At 49.3% G+C, this 21,630-nt stretch overlaps 1 protein-coding gene across 3 annotated transcripts in view; it reads left to right on the forward strand.

Moving 5' to 3' along the window:
* The first annotated feature begins 9,420 nt into the window (after window positions 1-9,420).
* The window catches only part of c1qtnf7 (C1q and TNF related 7), a 76,961-nt gene continuing 64,751 nt past the window's right edge, over window positions 9,421-21,630 (forward strand). The window contains exon 1 of one of the 3 annotated variants that reach the window (XM_085966284.1): window positions 9,421-9,483. Coding sequence is in view for 1 of the 3 variants with exons in the window: in XM_085966266.1 (XP_085822392.1) it covers window positions 20,510-20,525 (16 nt within the window). In the remaining 2 variants the exon portion in view is untranslated. Of the gene's footprint in view, window positions 9,484-9,863; window positions 10,121-20,420; window positions 20,526-21,630 lie in introns of those variants that run through there. The other 2 variants (XM_085966275.1, XM_085966266.1) reach the window with 2 other exon arrangements.

The following is a 21,630-nucleotide window of genomic DNA, read 5'->3' on the forward strand; positions in this document are numbered from 1 at the left end:
CGGAGTTAGTCTACGGACAACCGCTGCGCGTCCCAGGCGAATTCCTTCCGGAGGCTGCCACGCCTTGGTCAGCCGAACAGCAGCGGCTCAACTCTTTCTCTTCCGCTCAGCAGTTCGCCCCACTTCCGGTCAACCGACACGGCGAACTCGCACCTCACGTCCCGCCAAATTTACAGCAGGCGCGCTTCGTCTTCGTGCGACACGACGCGCACCGCGGGCCCCTGCGACCCCCATACGACGGACCGTACGAGGTGCTACAAACCGGGGACAAGGTCTTCAAGCTGCGACTCGGCGACAGGGTCGACACAGTCTCCATCGACCGGCTCAAACCAGCACACACAGAACCAGGGGAACAGGTCCCCATGGCCCGGCCTCCAACTAGAGGCCGTCCCGCCAGCAAGCCAGCACAGCCGGTGGCGAACCGCCCGGCCCCACCAACTAGACCAGCGACCACTCAGAGCTGCTGCGGCAGAACCATCAGACCACCGTCACGACTCATCCACTCCTCCTAAGCGGATTCTGGGGGGAGCTCTGTGGCGACATGCCACCACTGGACATAATCCGCTCACGGCGGCACGGACAGTTTAAGCAGACACCCCCAGCCGGGGGCCCTTTCCTCCAGCAACTTGTTTCCCGCAGGGACAGGCTGCCGGGAGCACTTCCTGTCTGGGAAGTATTTAAGTGGATGCGCGGGCTTTTCCAGTTCCTCTTTGTCATGAGGTAGAATAAAAGCAGTTGTGTTTTACTAGCTCTGGTCTCGACTCCCACGTTTGCCGCGGTATCTCAACAACACTTAACTTCCCAGTGTGAAAGTTGTCTAATATCATCTTATATTATGTTGCATTCTTCCTCTGTGTTAGATATACCCTCCCAGTTTGGTATCATCTGCAAATTTTAATACTGAGTTAATATTAAGTCCAAGTCATTAATGTAAATTATGAGTAACAATGGTCCCAGCACTGATCCTTGTGGAACCCCGCTTTCTACTTTCCTCCAATCTGAATAACTACCCTTTACCCCTACTCTCTCTGCTTTCTATTTTTTAGACAATTTGCTATCCATTCAGCTATTTATCCCCTGACTCCACATGCCCTAACTTTTGTCATGAGTCTACCGTGTGGTACCTTGTCAAAGACCTTTTGAAAATCCAAGTATATAACATTTATTGCATTACTCTTGTCTACTCTTTCCGTTACCTTTCCAAAGAATTCTATTAGGTTAGTTAAGCATAAATTAACCTTTCAGAATCCATGCTAACTATTTGTTCTTATATTTTCTGTCTCTAGGTGCCCTTCTATCACTTCTTTTAGTATAGATTCCAATATTTTTCTTATCAGGATGAATGAATCATGACTGTTGCCAGGAAACCGGGCATCAGCATACATGTTGCGCTGCCAGTGGTCGCAAACAAGCTGAACTTTGAGGAAGTAGAATCCTTTTCTATTCAGAAAGATGCCAAGATGGTGATGGGGAGCACGGAAGGCTATGTGGGTGCACTCTTTGGCGCCTTGCCCCCTGAGGAAGCTTACATACGAACAAAGCCTAGTGCTCTCTTGCTGTGCTCACACTGTCCATGGGGAAAGTGATGTAGATGTTCCTCCCGGAGTAGAAAGCCTCGGTGATATCCCCGATAAAGCAGTGGACTGCAAACTGGAAGATGTTGTTGATGTCACCTGCTGCAGCCTGGAAGGAGCCAGTTGCATAAAAGTTATGGGGCACGGTGACCTTGACAGCCCAGGCAGTGCTGTCCATGCCATGGTTTGAGGCTTGGGTTGTGGCTGTAGCAGGTAACATGGCTTGCTAATAGCCTATTTGGTGCAGTGAAGGTAGCTTAGAATTGCTCCTCACTGAAGTCTAGGTAGGAGAAGTGCTCCCTGAAGACCTGCTGTGGGTATGGCCTCCTGCGCAGTGGCCTCCTCCTCTGTCTTCTCCCAGCTGCTCCTGCTCTCTCCTGTAATCTTGGCTGCTCATCCTCAAGCCCTACCAGATCACCCACAATTGCAGTGGAACTGCTATGAAAGCAGCCAAAAGCAGTGCAGCACTAGCACAAACTTATCAGAAGTCAGAAATCAGTTATAGAACAAGAACAACTTGTATTTATTTAACGCTTTTAACATAGTAAAATGTCCCAAGGCGCTTCACAGGAGTATTATCAAACAAAATTTAACATAGAGCCACAAAAAGAGATATCAGGACAGGTGACCAAAAGCTTGTTCAAAGAGATAGGTTTTAAGGAGCGTCTTAAAGGAGGAGAGAGAGGTAGAGAGGCGGAGATGTTTAGGAAGGGAATTCCAGAGTTAAGGGCTTAGGCAGCTGAAGGCACAGCCGCCAATGGTGGAGCGATTAAAATTGAAGATGCCCAAGAGGCCAGAATTGGAGGAGTGCAAAGACCTCGGGGGGTGGGGGGGGGGGGTGGTTGAGGAGGTTGTAGGACTAGAGATGATTACAGAGATAGTGAGGGGTGAGGTGATGGAGGGATTTGAAAACACGGCTGAGAATTTTAAAATTGAGGTGTAGCTGGACTGGGAGCCAATGTAGCACAGGGGTGATGGGTGAATGGGACTTGATGCAAGTTAGGACATGGGCAGCAGAGTTTTGGATGAGCTCAAGTCTATGGAGGATGGATGATGGGAGGCCGGCCAGCAGAGCATTGGAATAGTCAAGTCTAGAGGTAACAAAGGCATCGATGAAGGTTTCAGCAGCAGATGAGCTGAGGCAAGAGCGGAAACAGGCGATTACGGGGGTGGAAATAGGAGGTCTTGGTGATGCCGCAGATATGTGGTCGAAAGCTCATCTCGGGGTCAAATACAACACCGAGGTTGCAAACAGTCTAGTTCAGCCTCAGACAGATGCCAGGGAGAGGGATGGCGTCGGTGGCTAGGGAACGGAGTTTGTGGCGGGGACCAAAGACAATAGCTTCGGTCTTCCCAATATTTAGTTGGAGGAAATTTCTGCTCATCCAGTACTGGATGTCGGACAAGCATTCTAACAATTTAGAGGCCGTGGAGGGACAGAAAAGGCAGAAAATATGCCAAAATTGCCCAGAAATTAACCAGCAGACTAAAAGGACAAACCAGCAACTAACCTTTATGTAATAGATGAGGGCCTAGAAATTGAGTTGACGCCGCGCCAGGGCTTTAGCGCCAGAAATTTAGCGCCGGCGCTAATTCCCTTGCGCGCGCCAAAAATTCAGTAGCGCCGCGCCCAGACGGCTGCCGGCGCTACTGGCGGGCGTGAGCGCCTCCCAATGGGCGCTGACTTCCGCATTGCGGCGCTAATCCGGCGCTGCGGGACCCGATGCGGTGCGGCAGGCTGGGGAAGTGCAGGCCTCCTCCTTCAGTTAAGGAGGAGCTGCCTGCACCCGCCCGCTGTCCGTTCAAATATTGAAAAAAATGAGCCCGGCACCTCGGACAAGTGCCGGGCTTGCAGGCCAGACGCATCTGTTCCGCGGGGGGGGGTGGAGGAGTCCGGGGAGGGAGGTGCGGGCAGGCGGCCGGCGGGAAAGCGGCCGGCCGCCGCGCGACCTTAATGCGCCGGCGCTAACTCGGGGAAGACTCGGTTGCCAGAGTCTTAGTTGCGGCTGCCACGGGCGAGGCGGCCGCAACTGAATTTCGGCGCTGGGGCCCGTCGGCATGGCAACCGGGACGCTGCGCACACCGATGACGGCCTAGAAATTGAGTTGACGCCGCGCCAGGGCTTTAGCGCCGGAAATTTAGCGCCGGCGCTAATTCCCTTGCGCGCGCCAAAAATTCAGTAGCGCCGCGCCCAGACGGCTGCCGGCGCTACTGGCGGGCGTGAGCGCCTCCCAATGGGCGCTGAGTGCCGAATTGCGGCGCTAATCCGGCGCTGCGGCACCCGATGCGGTGCGGCAGGCTGGGGAAGTGCAGGCCTCCTCCTTCAGTTAAGGAGGAGCTGCCTGCACCCGCCCGCTGTCCGTTCAAATCTTGAAAAAATGAGCCCGGCACCTCGGACAAGTGCCGGGCTTGCAGGCCAGACGCATCTGTTCCGCGGGGGGGGTGGAGGAGTCCGGGGAGGGAGGTGCGGGCAGGCAGCCGACGGGAAAGCGGCCGGCCGCAGCGCGACCTTAATGCGCCGGCGCTAACTCGGGGAAGACTCGGTTGCCAGAGTCTTAGTTGCGGCTGCCACGGGCGAGGCGGCCGCAACTGAATTTCGGCGCTGGGGCCCGTCGTCATGGCAACCGGGACGCTGCGCACACCGATGACGTCATCGGTGCCGGCGCAGCGCTACCGGCTTAACGCCGACGGAAGGGCCCCACTCAATTTCCCAACTGGCCATAACTCCGGCGCTAGGCCCTCTAGCGCCTCAAATGCGGCGCTAAGGCTACTCAATTTCTAGGCCGACGTCATCGGTGCCGGCGCAGCGCTACCGGCTTAACGCCGACGGAAGGGCCCCACTCAATTTCCCAACTGGCCATAACTCCGGCGCTAGGCCCTCTAGCGCCTCAAATGCGGCGCTAAGGCTACTCAATTTCTAGGCCGAGGCCTTTAAATAGCATGGCTGAAGGGTCATTTCTGCACGTTAGCACCATGAGTTGCTGAGTGAGTTTATCATATAGCGGGTCAAGTGCTGGGCTAGCCCAATTTCAGAAAAGAGCCCTATAACATGCGCAGGACCCTTATTTAAATATTTTTATATGCATTAGAAATACTTCTGGTGCAAGCCTGAACGCCTGTGGAGGAGTCCAATCCAACATGGCAGTGGCACACTTACAATGCAGACGTTCACATGTATCACTCACTATATTGGCTGTTTAGGTGCCTGTTTAATGCCTGTAAAATGGACGCGGTGCTAATGAATTTCTAGGGCATTGTGTCCAACATCATAAACGTTTCCTGTGGGAACATCTGCAAAAATGTGTAGACCTACTAGTATTTGATTTATTCAATAATACAACAAAATGGTGGCACTGATTTGTTTTTCTTCTGACTAAATGAAAGACACAGTGACCCAGAAGGTCTGTGTTCTTTCTGAACAATGTTTCATTGTGCTTTGGAGTTTATGATTTAATTCCAACGCCTTAGAACATATGGGGCTAGATTTTCAGTATAGGCAGTTTTGGGGCGCTAACCTTAGCGCCCGCCCGAAGTTAGCGCCCGCCCCAAAGTAACGCCCCGTTGCCGGGAATTCAGTGGCTTCGCCCTAAGAGGTTGGTGGAGCGCTAAAAGAGGCGTTCCACTACTCTCTTTAGGCGCTAAGCCGGCGGTCCAGAGGGATAGCGCCCAGGCGGGGCGCAGCACGGGTGCGGTCATTTTTGCACTGACAGCAGACCCCGTGGTGCCGACCAGCTCTTAAAGGGGGAAGGGACGAATTGGTCTGCTGCCACGCCCTGCACACTGCAGCCTTGCAAAGAGGCCTCAACACTACTGCTCAGCCCCAGGGAGTCATGGCAACGCCAGAGAAGGCCCGTCAGCGTGCCCTGCGCTTCTCAGAGGGTGATCTGGACATAATGGTCACAGCTCTGGAGGTGAGGCGCAAGATCTTGTTTCCAGAGAGTGGGAGGAATCCAACCCACCACGACTACACCAAAGCCTGGAAGCAGATCGCCCAGAGGGTGACGTTCACCGGCGAGGCCCCCAGGACCCACACACAATGCCGTAAGAAATACAACGATCTGACCAGGATTGTGAGGGTGAGTAGCCTTTCCAGTCTCCTCCTCATTCTTGCATGTACACCTGACATGATGGGCAAAGGGACCTGAAAGTCCTTTTGGCCAGCCCTCAGCCAGCAGCATTGGGACAGTCATGAGCATCAAATGGCCATTCGGCACTCTACACTTTGGCCCAGCTATTCCACCATGGGAGGCAGTGGACAGTACATCAGGGCTTCACTCTGTCCAAGCTATTCCACCATGGGAGGCAGTGCACACTACATCAGGGCTTCACTGCGCACTTACAGCCCATCCTTTCTCTTGCAGGCTAAAGTAGCGTTTAATCGCCAGGCCCGTGCCAGGGGTGGCCGCGCCAAGCTGCAGAAGCTCACTCGGCTGGAGGAGCGCGTGTGTGTGCTCATGGGAGCCCGTGTGATCGTCCCCACAGCGTGCGGAGTATCCGACCCTCCACTGCCCGGCAATGGTAAGGACCTCGCCTTTTGGCCCTCTCGCGTCGCACTGGCCCATCCGAGCTACCTCCTTTGCCACTGTCCCACCAATGCGCTGAATCCCACCAGTCCTAACTCCCTCGCTGACGCCGTCTCCTCACTCTGAAGCTACTCTTGTGCATTCCTGCATTCAGCTGGTGACGACCAGGACCCTGAGGCTGCCAGTGACAGCACCTCCAACCAGGAGGAGGAGGAGGAGCAAGCCGGACCTTCGGGGGAACAGTCACGTCCCGCAGGAGAGGAGGAAATGCTCGACACCTCCTCACTGGACGAGTGCCTGGAGGAACTGTCGCAGGGCAATGCAGCTTCTGGGACCAGTGGCGTCCAGCCACCCAGCAGCCGTGCGCGTGGCCCGCGGCCTTCCCCCCAAAGGGGGGAAGGATCAGAGGGGAGTGCTGCTGCTCGGCACACTCGCCGTCACCAACGCGGCAAGGGTCCCCTAGTTCGGCCCCCTCCTCCCCAGCGGGAGAGTCGCGACTCCCGTCCGGACACCTTCACTTCGGAGGAGGTGCGGAAGCTCGATCAGATGGCCGACGACTCGGACCGGCGCCACACGGAGCTCATGAGCGTGGTGGGGCGCATGCCTGAGGCCATCGAGTCGCTGGCGACCAGTGTGCGCGAGTTCGGGGCAGCAACTGCCGCGACTGGCCGCATGCTAACTGATGCCGTCAAGACCCTGGCGGATGTGATGCGCGCGCACACCAGGACCACAGGGCCACTCACTGCTGCCACACGCGCTGTCTCAGGCAGGCATCGCCAGGGCAGGCGCCGCGCTGGACCATCCCAGCAAGCCGGCCGTCGGCTGATTGCTGCGGATCCTGCAGTGCGGGCCCGGCCGAGTGCCACCGCGCCACAGCACCAGCCAGCGCATCCCAGACGCCAGCTGGCCCACATTGCGCCATCCGTCGCCGCCATTCCCCCTCTGGGGCGTCAAGGGCAAGCGGCTGCAGCTGATGGTGGCCAGGCTCAGGTGCGCCACTCAGGAGACGGCCCCTCGAGGCCCAAACGCCGTGTAGGCCGCCCCCCAGCGGCATCTGGCGGAAGGGCATCTGAGCCTCAGGCGCCTTCCCCCAGCCTCGCAGCAGCCACTGGGCAGAGCTTGTGAAGGAGCAGCAGGCAGGGCAGGGGAGGCAAAATGCTGTCCAAGGTCTCGCCCTCGCGGGCCACTCAGTAGAGGGTGTGGCCAGCTTTCCTTTAATATGGCGGTGGCCATCTTTATTTTGCCCATGGTTGTGCTTTTGGAGGGCTTTTTTTTTGCGTTAGGCCGACGTTGAGGCCCGGTTTCAATAAAGGTGGAGTGGCTCCTCCCCAGTTTGTGGGAGTGAGTCGTTTGTTGGGCTTTTTGTGGGGCCCGTTTATTGTTTTTGGGGATTCATGTGGGAAGGGCTTTTCATTTTTGTTTAATAAAAAATTATCTTTATTCATGCAGTCTCCATGGTTGTTCTTCTTAGTGTTTGTTGGCTTCGCCGGCTGAGGGCTTGCGGAGCGGCTGCATTCATCTTCCCTCATGGCCCCTGGCCATTCCCTGACAGGGGGCTTAGAAGTACCGTGTAATAAGGTGGCGTCGTGCGGCCCTTGGCCCTGGTCGCTCCCTCCTGGGAACGTACTCCTGCTCCTTCTCCTCCTCCTCCTCCTCCTCCTCATGCTCCTCCTGCTCCTCCTCCTGAGGTGCTGGTCCAACGTCAGGTGGCAGTGCCTGAGTCCTGCGGATAGCCAGGTTGTGTAGCATGCAGCAAACCACCACAAATTGGGAGACCCGGTCCGGCGAATACTGGAGAGCTCCTCCGGAGCGATCAAGGCAGCGGAACCGCTGCTTGAGGACCCCAATAGTTAGCTCGATGATGTTGCGGGTGGTTTGATGGCTCTCGTTGTAGGCCTCTTCAGCAGCGGTCCTGGGCGCGCGGAGCGGGGTCATGAGCCAGGTGCACAAAGGATAGCCTTTGTCCCCGAGTAGCCATCCTCTTGGGGGAGGCTGTGCCTGGAACATGTCATGCACAGTACTCTGCCGCAGGATAAAGGCATCGTGGCTGCTGCCTGGGAAGCTGGCATTGACTGCCATGATGCGCTGCTTGTGGTCACAGACCAGCTGCACATTCAGAGAATGGTAGCCCTTCCTGTTGCGATACTGCTCGCCATGCTCCAGAGGGGCCCGCAAAGCCACATGCGTACAGTCAATGGCGCCCTGCACCAAGGGGAATTCCCCGAGTCTGGAAAATCCCAATGCGCGCTGATGCTGGCTCTCCAGGGCCATGGGGAAGGAGATGAATTGGCTTCTCCTTCTGAACAGTGCTTCGGTCACCTGGCGGATGCAGCGATGCGCGCCGTACTGGGAGATGTTTGCTATGTCCCCAGCAGCGTATTGGAAGGAGCCGGTGGCATAGAAGTTCAATGCCACTGTCACCTTCACTTCCACCGACAGAGACGTCCTGCACCTGAGCTTTGGCCGCAGATCTCGGCGAAGCAGGTGGCAGATCTCTGCAATCACCACCTTTCGGAATCGGAGCCTTTTAACACATCGCGCGGCACTCATGTTTAGGTAGGAGCGCTGCTGGCGGTATAGCCTGACTGGGTAAGGCCTACGTGGCCGACGCCTGTAGCCCCCTCTGCCTCTAGCCAGGGCTGCCCCTCTCACAATGCGTCTGCGAGCCCTACGAACATGGAGCTGCAGCTCCGCGTTGGCACCCCATGCAACCCCCATCAAATCCTGGCAAACACTCTAATTTCCAAATGGCCACTTGCAGCGCTGTTGCCTGAGTCCAAAAATACCTGGCTCTTGCTGCTTGAAACCAGTTAGCTATCCTCCTTGTTGTGTCTCCAGAAATGCGTTGCACAAGACTGTTTTCTGAAAAAAGGATGGCCTTTATACTGGAGAGGACGTTCCCTTTAATTAGCGCCCCCCGGGGCCCGCGCTGGTTGTGTTGCGTTCCTTTTTCCAAACGCTCCGGCCGCCCGCCGCACAATGGGGCGGTCCGACTGAAGTTTGCAATCGGGGCGGCCAAAGGGCGTTGCACGAGGATGTGACGTCATTTTCTGCGCGCGCATCCGGGCGGGCGCTAAACTTTGCGCCGGCGCTAACGGGCAACTTAATTTGGGGCGGGGCGCAAACTGCGCTGCGCCCGGGCGCTACACGCATAGCGCCCGGAAATCACTTCTCTTAAGGCGCTAACTGCTGGCGCAAGCAACTGAAAATCTAGCCCTCGGGCTATGATGACTTTGTCGGGAACTGATGTTATGTCTTTAATAGATAAGTGCAGCAGGCACTGCGTTATAACTTGCTATGTTAATAACTGTGTACATTTACATTCCTGCCTTTGCATGTCAGGAGGGTGTGTGTAAGCGGGAGCTGGTGGCAGAATTTACTACATGGTAAGTTTAATTAACCTATCGCATTTTCACACATGGATTATTTTAGACATTTTATAAGAGAATAATGAGGCTACTCTTGGACGTACTGGAAATGAAGTAATGCAATCTGCAATGTACTTTCTTTATACAAACTTTGATGCAGGTTATGGCTGTGAACTCAAAATTGTCTATAGTTCCTTCCCATTGTTACGGCATTATTTGAACTATTTCAGGCAATCCTAACTTCTTCTGACATGACATGCTATCCTTTGATGAAATTATCCAGCCCATTATGTTATTCTTAAACTATGCGACCAACTAATCTGCCAAAAATGGTAGTGGAAATGTTTTTGGTTTGAGGCGGGGGAAGGGCGGGGGGGGGAGGAGAGGATGGAGGGGAAGGAGAAGGGATAGTATGGGTTGTATCTGTCGTGAGCAATGCAAATGGTCATTCTGACAATAAGTGTTTCACAGTCTGTTGCTCTCTTTAGCTTTTTTCTACCCATGTGTGGTGAAGGTAACAGGCATGTTTAGAAATGTTTAAAGAAACACTAGAAATGATCTTTATTCTGAAGCAAAACACAGGCTTATGAATGATCATCTGAGAGCTGGGTTCTACTGCACTTGCATACAACAGCTGAATAGCTGCCTGAGCGTGGTAAGTGACTTTAAGAGATCTAGTAAACAAAAAATATTTGATTTTAATATAAAATCTTTAAAGAAAGTTAATAATTTCAGTTTTTATCTTTGAGTCCCTTGAGCAAAATGTAAAATGAAACAAGTCCAGCTGTGACTTCTCAGCGATTGCACAGACCACAGCTGGACTGATGTTTTCTTGTTCTCAGAATACTTTAAGCACTTGAAGTGATTGTCAGCACACGTAACTGCTGGGCTTCTTAATACTTCTAATGATTAGTAAATGCTTGTCTGCAATAGAATGTGCTTTGGGCAAAAAGAAACAAGGCAAGTTGTGCTGTTCTGGACTGTGACAGGAGACTCACAGTATTGTAAATAAAGAACGGTTTTGAATTTTGACCCAGCCATTCAATGGAAAAGAACAAGTTTAACAATCTTAAACATGAATTCAAAATGTTATTTCTAAAATGAAGCTTTGGCAGTTAGAATATTGCTGGGAATAATATATTTTAGTATCTGATCTGAAATACAAGCTAGATTTGGAGAAATATATCAAAATCCAGAAACTCCAAAAAGAACAGATGCAAGAAGTATTTGTGGATGTGTTGCAGTTGTATTTGAGCCAGTATTTATTTTCTGTGCTGAATAATATACTTGGGGCATTCAGTGAGAACATTACCAGCCACTGCAATGCAAATGGTTTAATCAGTAATGGAGCTGTTCACCTTTTCTCGCAAAATTCTTGCACTCAAAATATGACCAGCACAAAACCCCTCAGTGAATTGGTCTGGAGAGCTAAATTAATGAAAGGACTGCATTATTGATAAGATGGGAATTACTAATACCTTTCGGATTCTAGTTGAATTGGATTTAGCTGATTCTTCTTCACGTTGTCCCCTGTGCCTCTGCTATCAGCGACATTCCTTCAATGTAAAGGGGCCTTTAAAGGGGCTCCACAATCTTTCAAGATAATAACTCCTCTGATCCAGATTAGGCTTCTCTGAACTGATGAAAGTTCAACTACTACACCATTGCTGTGTAAAATATGGTAAATCCCTGATCACATGGTGATTAGTTATAGCTTGAGCTTGACTGGTATGCCTTACTCAGTGTAAAGGCTACTTAACGGATCCTAGGTCAGGGATATCACTGAGTGGCTGCAGGACATTCTGAGGGGGGGAGGGCGAAAAGCCAGAGGTTGTGGTCCATTATGGTACCAATGACATGGGTAGAAAGAGGGATGAGGTCCTGCAGGCAGAATTTAGGGAGCTAGGAAAAAGACTAGTAAGCAGGACTTCAAAGGTAGTAATCTCCAGATTACTCCCAGTGCCACGTGCTAATGAGTACAGAAATAGGAGGATACACTAGATGATTGCGTGGCTGGAGAGATGGTGCAGGAGGGAGTGTTTTAGATTCCGGAGGCATTGAGACCAGTTCGGGGGACGTGGAACCTGTACAACCGGGGGCGGGGGAGTGGGTTTGCTAGTGCTGTTGGGGAGGGTTTAAATTAGCTTGGCAGGGGGATGGGAACTTGAGTGTAGATTTAGAAGGAAGAGAAGCAAAGCTGGAAATGGAAGGCAGAAAATTAGTAAGCGACTTTGGAAGGCAGAGGAAAGAAAGGCTAGAAAATAGACAACAATGGGGTTTGGCAGCACTTAATGCTATATACTTCAATGCAAAGAGTCTAGTAAATAAGGCAGATGAGCTGAGGGCACAGATAGACACATGGGAGTATGAGGATATAGCTATTACTGAAACATGGCCGAAAGAAAGGCAGGAATGGCAGCTCAACATTCCTGGTTACAGGATTTTCAGACGAGATAGAGAGGGGGATAAAAAGGAAGGGGTTCACAATATTGGTTAAAGAGACAATTACAGCTGTGAGGAAGGATGATATGTTAGAAGGATCATCAAATCAGGCCATATGGGTTAAACTGAAGAACAAAAAAGGGGGCAATCACAATGCTGGGAGTGTACAAGAGACCCCCCCCCCAAACAGACAGAGGGAGATAGAAGAGCAAATATGTAGTCAATTTTCTGAGAAATTCAAAAACAATAAGCCACTATTGACACTAGGGATTTCAACGCCCCTAATATTAACTAGGATAAAATTAGTGTAAAAGGTATAAAAGGTGCAGAGTTCTTAAAATGTATTCAGGAGAACTGTTTTAGCCAGTACGTAGCAAGCCCAACAAGAGAGGGGGAAGTTCTGGGCATAGTTTGAATTGGAAACAGCTACTTGAAGGTAAATCAGTGCCAGAGCAGTGGGAGGCCTTCAAGGAGGAGATAGTGAGGGTTCAGAGAAAAAGGGTGTGACTCCCAAATCTAGAGCCCCCTGTATGTCAAGGAGCATACATGGTAGGATAAGGAAAAAAAGGGAAGCTTTTGTCAGATACCGAGAGCTCAATACCACAGAAAGCCTAGAAGAGTATAGAAAGTGCAGTGGTGAAATTAAAAATGAAATTAGGAAAGCAAAGAGAGGGAATGAAAAAATATTGGCAAGTAAATCAAGGAAAGCACAAAGATGTTTTAAAGAGGATAACTAAGGAAAGAGTAGGGCCTATTAGAGCCTAAATGGTAACCTGTGTGTGGAGACGGAAGACGTGGGTACGGTTCTTAATGAATACTTTGCATCTGTCTTCACAGAACAGAGGGACGATGCAGACATTATAGTTAAGGAAGAGGAGTGTGAAATATTAGATGGGTTAAACATAGTGAGAGAGGAAGTATTAAGGGGTTTAGCATCTTTGAAAGTAGATAAATCGCCAGGCCCGGATGAAATGTATCCAAGGCTGTTAAGAGAAGTAAGCAAGGAAATAGCGGAGGCTCTGGTCATCATTTTCCAATCCTCTCTGGCTACAGGTGTGGTGCCAAAGGACTAGAGGACTGCTAATGTTGTACCATTCTTTAAAAAGGGAGAAAGGGATAGACCGAGTAATTACAGGCAGTCAGTCTAACCTCGGTGGTGGGCAAATTATTGGAAAAAATTCTGAGGAACAGTATAAATCATCATTTAGAAAGGCACAGATTAATCAGCATGCTGTGTTAAGAGAAGGTCGTGTCTGACTTGTTTGATTGAATTTTTTGAGGAGGGAACGAGCAGGGTTGATGAACGTAGCGCATTTGATGTAGTCGACATGGATTTTAGCAGGGCCTTTGACAAGGTCCCACGTGGCAAACTGCTCAGAAAAGTAACAGCCCATGGGATCCAAGAGAAAGTGGCAAGTTGGATCCAAAACTGGCTCAGTGGCAGGAAGCAAAGGGTAATGGTTGACGGATGTTTTTGTGACTGGAAGGCTGTTTTCAGTGGGATTCCGCAGGGCTCAGTACTAGGTGCCTTGCTTTTTGTGATATATATCAATGATTTAGACTTCAATGTAGGGAGCATGATTAAGAAGTTTGCAAATGATGCAAAAATGGTCTGTGTGGTTGATAGTGAGGAAGAAAGCTGCAGACTGCAGGAAGATATCAATAGACTGGTCAGCTGGGCAGAAAGGTGGCAACTGGAATTCAATCCAGAGAAATATGAGGTAATGCATTTGGGGAGGGCTAACAAGGCAAGGGAATACACAATAAATGGTAGGATATTGAGAAATGTAGAGGATCAGAGGGACCTTGGAGTGCATGTCCACGGATCCCTAAAGGTAGCAGGACAGGTAGATAAGGTGATTAAGAAGGCATACTGGATACTTTCCTTTATTAGCCGAGGCACAGAATATAAGAGCAGAGAGCTTATGCTTGAACTGTATAAAACACTACGGGGGAGAAATTCGGTTGTTAGCGCCACTGATTAATGCCTAAAGAGGCTGAGAAGGGGGGCGCTAGCCAATTTCCGGGCGGGCGCAGGGCGCCTAGCGCCTCACCCCATATTGAGCATGCATTTAGCGCCGGCGCTAAATCTTAGCACCCGCTCATGGGCACATGCTGATTATGACGTCATTTGAGTGTGCAACGTCTTTTGGGCGTCCCGGACCGGAAATTCAGTGGCGCCCCCCTCCGTAGCGCCTGGCGCTAATAGTGACAGCTTACCTGGAACCTTACCAAGTCGCTCTCGGGCTGGAGGAGCGTTATTTAAAGGGGACTGGTGTGGTTTAAAAGCGGCAGCCATTTTTGGAGCACAACTTCCTCGAGAGCTACAAAGAGTTGCTGAGCTGCACACTGAGAGCCATTTGACCACTGAGCCAGTGCAGGCAGACGATCTTCAGCCTTCTGACCATCACCTTGTTGTTGGTGAGCCTTGACAACGGGGAACCTCCCTGTGGGCACTTATTATGGGGGCTGCATTGGAGGGGATCGTCCTGCTGCTGAATCATCTGGAAAGGGCACTGAGACACTGGGAGAGGGGGGTGGGCATGGCCAGATGGAGGAGGGCCAACAGACGTCGCCACAGCAGACCTTACGCTGGCAGGGTTTTCCGACAGCAGTTTTCCTACATGAACATGCCGGAGGAGCAGTGTGTCAGAAGGCTGCGATTTAGAAAGGAGGTGGTGACTGAGCTGTGCCAGCTGCTTCAGCCAGATCTGCAGCCTCAGATAAGGTGCAGGACATCTCTGTCGGTGGCTGAGAAGATGCCTGCTGGCCTGAACTTCTACGCGAGCGGCTCTTCTCAGGCTGCGCATCAGAGGCTGATCAGAAGTAGCTTCTAGGCCCCTCTCGCGGAATGCTTGCTGCCATTCCAAGAACAGGAATGGAACCGGTCTGATACCCCCAAGCCTGTGAAGGGCAAGATGCATGTAAATAGCAGGCATGGCCATTGTAAATGAAGAAAGTGTTTCATTACACAAAATGTGGTTCCTTCAAACATGAGAAAGCTATGGCAACAGAAAGCAAAACTAATACACTGACACATAACTGCCTCTCACACCCAGGAGACTGTCCAAAACATAAATCACATTCCGACCATCTTCCTTGGCCTTGATTCCACTGCGCCAACCAAAGCATCCAATGCCCCATCAGTGAGGCGTTCCGCCCTCTGCCTCACCCTTTCCATGTCTTGCTAGGCTGGTGCGCCACAGGTAGGCTCCCACCGCTTTGAAGGCCTACAAGGCAGTGAGTTTGTCTGGTGATGCCAATTGACCTGCCCCTTTAAGAGCTGGCTGGTGCCAGTGTGTCTCAGGGAAAGTGATTATTGACAGCACCTTCACTGCGCCCCGCCGCCGCGAAATTGGGTTGCGCCGCCGGGTTAGCGCCTTAAGAGTAGCGTGCAGCGCCTGATTTAGTGCTGCAATCACCTTTAGGGGCGCTGCAACCCAATATCGTGCTAGGTGGCGCTAAATTGCGCCTGGCGCTAAACTTTGCGCATCGCCAGGACTAGCGCCCCAAACGCGGCTATACCGAATTTCTAGGCCTACTTATGTCACAGCTAGAGTTCTGTGCCACTAATTTCTATGATTCTATGATTCTATGTCCTCTCCCCCTCGTGACACCCCCTCTGATGTGAAGGTTCTACCCCAATCAAGTCCTTGCAGAATCTGGTGGAGGCCAGCGCCAAGTGAATCCAGCCCGGGCCTAATTCTCAGGCCTTCTGCTGCACTTACAGCAGGAATCTACTGGCCAGCCTGCAGAAATTTGGGGCCCTTATCTTTTTCTTGTTGCACTGGCATCCATTGCCATTAGTTAAACCTACAGTACCTTCTATGTGTAACAGAGAGAAAAGGCACAAATAATAATGTAAAACTATTTTGTTGCCTTCTCTAAATGTTTGCTAAATATATGTACCAGATGTTTTTTTTCCCCCCATGAAACCCACATGTTTCTCACCCTTTTGCTATGTACCCGTGATGTTCCCTCTGTGCTCCCCTTCGGAGATTAGTAGAGAGATCTGGGGGGTCCTTGTACATGAAACACAAAAAGTTAGCATGCAGGTACAGCAAATAATTAGGAATGCAAATGGAATGTTGGCCTTTATTGCAAGGGGGATAGAGTAAAAAAGTAGGGAAGTCTTACTACAACTGAACAGAGTGTTGGTGAGACCACACCTGGAGTACTGCGGACAGTTTTGGTCTCCTTATTTAAGGAGGGATATACTTGCATTGGAGGCAGTTCAGAGAAGGTTCACAAGGTTAATTCATGAGATGAAGGGGTTGTCTTTTGAAGAAAGGTTGAGCAGGCTGGGCCTATACTCATTGGAGTTTAGAAGAATGAGATGTGAGAGGGGCTTGACAGGGTTATTGGTCTGAAAGTAACAGAATGCATTCAAAATGCTTTAGAAATTATACTCAGCTTGCTGAGTATTGTGATTTATGACTGCAGGATTGTGTAAGTCCTAGGGGCATGGGAAGCAGGTCAAAGAACAGTGTCATTACAAATAAACAATGCTTAAAAATATCTTTACTCAAATTTGAGCAAAGTGCCAACAAATTTCCACTGATGTGCGCAGTGGATATTGTGCAGCCACGTTAATAAGAACTTCAAGTAGATAAAATGGATACTACAGCGTGCAGCCAACGAAACTGAGATTTGGTACTTCAGATGCCATACATTTGAGTTACTTGTAAGCTTTAATAGGACAAATCAAACTTCTGGGCCCCAATATTCTTCTCCTATGAGCCTGGAGATACTCAGTTCCCAGGCGCAAAGGAGAGGAAAAGGAGGTGGAGAGCCTTGACGTGGGTCTACTCCTCCTCTGCTTGGGCTTCCCCCAAGGGGGTTGAGTGCCTGCATCTACAACTGGCATTGTAATAGGATTCAATGAGGGGGAAGGGGCCTCCCATCTCAGTTTCCTCTTGGAATACCAGTTTGTAGGGGTGCCAATAATCATTGCACTTGGCCCTCTCAGATTGGAAGGATAGGCAGCAAAGGAAATAGTAAATGTGATTTATATTCCTTTAGCGAGCTAGGGGAGCATCTGGAGCAATGCTCCCTCTAATTTTTTTTTGGGTGTGCGGCCCCTTTAACGGAAAAGTAAACAAAGTATTCTGGTCATTTAGCATAGTCTGCAGTTTAAAAAAAAACTTGCATTGATACAAATTTTTTGACTTAAATCCATCCCCGCAGAAAACGAATGTAAATGCAGGAATTTCGCACGAGCTGCTCTGATGCAGCAGGCAGAGCTATGTTAATGAGCAGGTCTCGCAGAGGTTTCACAGAATCGGGGCAAAAGGGAAATTGAAGTACAGCAGGGAGCAAAGTCACGGTGGAGTTTTACAGTGATTTTCTTTTGGTAATTTATTCTTATATCTTTGAATGCTTTTTTATGGCATCAGAAAATGTTGCATTAAAAATTGAAAAGCTTCCACTATTTAATTTTATAGAACATGCTGTGCCTGTTGTGCATAAATGATGGTTTGATGGCATCAAACTTTAATTTTCATAGATAAAGAGGGAATTAAAGAAGAAATATGACCTTATTTCTGCGCTATCCTTGGGGCCCGATTGTTTACATTGATTTTTGCTTGTTTACACCGGTTTAGGGCTGGATTTTACCAGCCCTGAGGAGGCAGTTTTGGATGTGGGACTGCTGGCAAAATGGGAAAAATTGGGAACAGGTCCCAACCTCGCTCCCAACCCGCCTCCAAACCATCTTCCCGGGAGGCGGGTCCCTGGCTCGCGCAGGGACCCGTCACCTCAAGGTGGGAAGGGGATTAGAGGCAATGAACTGCCTGTTAACAGGTAGTTAACAGGCAGTTTTGAGGCTTTTCCCCATTTTATGCCTGCAAGTGCGGGCTTCCCAACGGCTGCCAACCTCGCCAGGATCAGCGAGGGTGAGAGGGGTCGAAATGTCAGCTGTAGAGGTGAGTGATGGGTGCAAGTGTGGACAAGTAATTATGAGAGGTGAGTGTAAAGTGTTGGAAAAAGTTTCCTTACCTTTGTTTCTTTCTGCAGGCCTTTGAGGATCCGGAGGTGCCTCATCTCAACGGCAGAGGCGACATTCACAGATGCAGCAGCCATCTGCTTTCTGCTGAGGAGAGAGGTCTTGGTGAGCCTTCTGCACAAGGGCTCACCTTAGAACAGAGATTGTCAGTGTTTGACAGCTTCTCAAAGCTGTCAAACGCTGACAATTCATCTGTCAAAAATTTTCGACAGATAAAGCATCATACGCTGACGTTATCTGTCACTGGCTTTCCCTTAATTGGCCGGCTAAGCCCGCAGGACAAGGCCAATCAAGGGAAAATAGTGTGGGTTCATCAGCCGTCGCTGGGGGCGGGACTGAAACCCGGAAACCAGGAGTCCCACCTCCAACACGTCTCCAGAGGTAAGATCGTGGCCATATGTTCCTGTGTATGCTAATGACATTGGCAAGAAATTATAGCGTAAGTACCAGTTAGCAAGATCTGTGTCTGAATCGGCGTAAATTTTGATTTACGCCGATCCAGGAAATTTCAGGCTGTTACGATTACATTTGCCGTTTCTGTAGCTCAATCATTGGGAGGGTAATGTCTGTGCAATGGTTCACTACATATACAATGCTAAATCCAGTTCCCTTATCCTGACAGCAGAATCATAGGTCCAAAAAAGTATAGCTAGGATTTTCCACCTTGGCAGAAACCCAACATAAAGTTGACAGGGTCCCATCGCTGACCCAGATGAATGTTCTACAGTCAGCCTCATTAGAGCCATTTTGGCAGGCTCTTGACTCGGGGGAGGGAAGTGAGACACTGCTGCAGACATCGGGCACCTATAGTGGCATCACATGGCCAGCTGCCTTCATGACACCTGAAGATTCATTTTTAATACATTTTAACATTTCCTGGGCAGCGGGATCTGTTACACTCCCGCTAAGGAAGTTGAATTTTAAATCTCCCACTGCAGAGCAATGCTGAACATCAGGAACACACCAGTGCCTAGTATTGCTATGGTGTTAATGAGGAAACCTCAGCAGAATGACTCCCCCCCCTGCCCCCCCACCTTTCGTCGTCACCCACTGGAATTACAGCAGAAAACCTGTGTAACTGCAGTGGAAAATCTGGTCTTCTGGGCAATTATCCCTGTAATTTTCTTCATTCATAAGTCCGCGCAGGCGTGATTTTGTCAATTTAAAAGCTGGTTCACCGGCTGCGCAGGACGCCTGGCGCACCGCATGGCCACAACTTAAAGGGAATATTGCTTCTGGGGCTCTTCTGTCCTGGGTATAAAGCAGCAAGTTTTATCAACATAAACATGAGGAGCCAGTGCACGAATGTCGCTCTTCAGTGACCTGAAGTACAGAAGCAGCAGATATAAATGTATCCTTAGGCTTGTTCATGATTCAGTGAACCCCACCGAAAATACATTGGCCATGCCTGCTATGGAAGTGATTGTGTTGGAGTCTGAGCAAAGATCTCTTTAAATTAACATTCTTATAACCAGCCAACACATAGAATTATTTATCTATATGGAAATTAAGTCAGAAATAGGATTTGGCATTCCTTTTCAAACTGACAAGGCCTTGACACAGTTATTTAATAAAAGTGCGCCAAAAATCTTTGTTTTGTCTTATATTCTAGCATTTTTTGACAAGTCAGACTGCAATGCAGATTTAATGCTTTTCTAAAATGTAACCATTTAGGTTCCATGGTCTATAAATGCGGCCATGCAGCAACCTACGAAGCCACCAATATGGCAGGCAGGAAGCGCGCGCACATTTCTGGCCGGAAGTGCACCGCCCATCATATGGGTAAAGGGGAATAAAGGCGTCCAGGTCCCACGCCTGAAACAGGTGCTAGGCCCCATAAATGTAAAGCACCTAACGCCTGTTTGAGGCTCCCACTGCAAGACTGGTTTGCCCTGAGGCAGCCGGCACCAGCGCCAGCTGCACTCAAAGAGGTAAGTTGTTGAAATTTACATATCTTAATGTGGTTCTGGGAGGAGCAGGAGTGCTCCCCCAAACCATCATTTTTAAAATGCGGGCCGCCGCACCCCCCAACCTAGCCTCCGATTCCCATCCCTGCCTCTGATCCTCCCCCCACAGCCTCATATCTTCCGACCCCCAGCCTCCAATCACCCAATCCCCAGCCCTCACTTACTTGAGGGCTGCCGTGACTCTGCATCCTGGATTACTCCTCGCTGGCTGGCTGTTTGTGCCATGCCAGCTCCATTAAAATAAGGTCTGAAGCCCAATATTGGTGGTGCCTTGGGCCTCACCATTCAGGCACAAGGAATGTGCCCTGCACTCACCAAATGGGCGTACCTGAATTTTTAACCCCATGACTTTGTTTATGAAGTTTTGCTATATCTCTCGAAGCTTTTAAGCATTAATTAATGTTCAAACTATGCCAGGTGAACGACTGAACTGGCCTCCTTTCTGTCATTGATGATTTTGCTGTTTTTCAAAGTGGGGGTGACTTAAAGTTGCATAACATTTTGACAGTAATTTTAGTAATGACGAGCGCATTAGACAAAACTTTGTGCTAAAGAAAGTTTTCCTTTAGTCTTTAAAAAGCAGCAAAGTCTCTGTATTTTGAAGTCACATTTTAACACCAAAGGAACAGAAATGGACTCCCGCACATGTATGTAATCTACTTTCATTTTTTTAAGCACTACTATTATTTTAAGCATGTTAATTAACACTATTGCCTGAAGAGAAGCAGATTTGCTTTGGGTGGAACAATGACTAACTTTTTAAACTCATCTGAACTTAAGTTGCACAATAATTCACAGTGTGTAGAATGTACCTCTGACAGATATTATAAGTAACCAGCAAGTTAATCTAAGCTGGAATCTGGAGCAAACGCTCTTACAGAAATGTCAGAACCATGGTATTAAAATGTTGTTTATTACGACTATCTCTGGGGAGATTGTTTCTGTGTTGGTGTCTGCTGATATGCAGCTGTTCATTGATCATATAAATCTTCAGTTCTAGCATGTAAATTCCACAGATAAAGCATCAAGATGTCTGAATGCATGATGTTCATTTCAAAGGAAAAAAATATTGTCTTGCCAAGTTAATTGCTGCCATAAGGAGAGAATCTGAATTATTGTTCCTGTCACTTAAGCTTCAAAAGCAACATCTAGTCCATTTCTCAAAATAAAGTGAAGAAAGAAAAATACGACTGATAGATAATGCTTCCAGTAAAAAAAAAATTGTGGGTTGAAACTTTTGCTGGATATATAAATACATTCTTAGTCATTTAATCAATTAGAGAAAATATTAGACACCATGTAACGGTAACGTTTCACAATGCTTCTGTTTATAACTCTAACATATATATGACTGTGTATTTTTCATTTGAGAGTGAATAGAGGTGGTTTTGCCAAAAATATCCCTATTGTAATACCTTGGTACATTCCTATGGTAGTAAATTTAAGCACCAATCAAATTCCAATCCAGCAGGAACTGACCCCTTGATTTGTATAAACTGGTTTTCAGTGGTAGAGGAAAGTTTGAAATGGCAGATGGAAAAATTGGGTTGAACAAAACACTTTAGAGTGAGAGGTGGAGCTCCTTGTGAATAAAGTCCAAAAACATGGAGAAATGTTTTTCAGATGAAGTAAACATACCCCTATAGCCTGACAATGTAGGTCAGTCAGCCCTGTACTTCCTAAAGTTAGAAATGTAGTATCAAAAGAAAGAACGTGCATTTAAAAAATGCCTTTCATGACCTCAGGAAAGCA

This window comes from Somniosus microcephalus, chromosome 2, assembly GCF_052327205.1.
Source record: "Somniosus microcephalus isolate GS21.2 chromosome 2, FLI_Smic_1.0, whole genome shotgun sequence".
In the NCBI taxonomy this organism is placed as follows: Eukaryota; Metazoa; Chordata; class Chondrichthyes; order Squaliformes; family Somniosidae; genus Somniosus; species Somniosus microcephalus.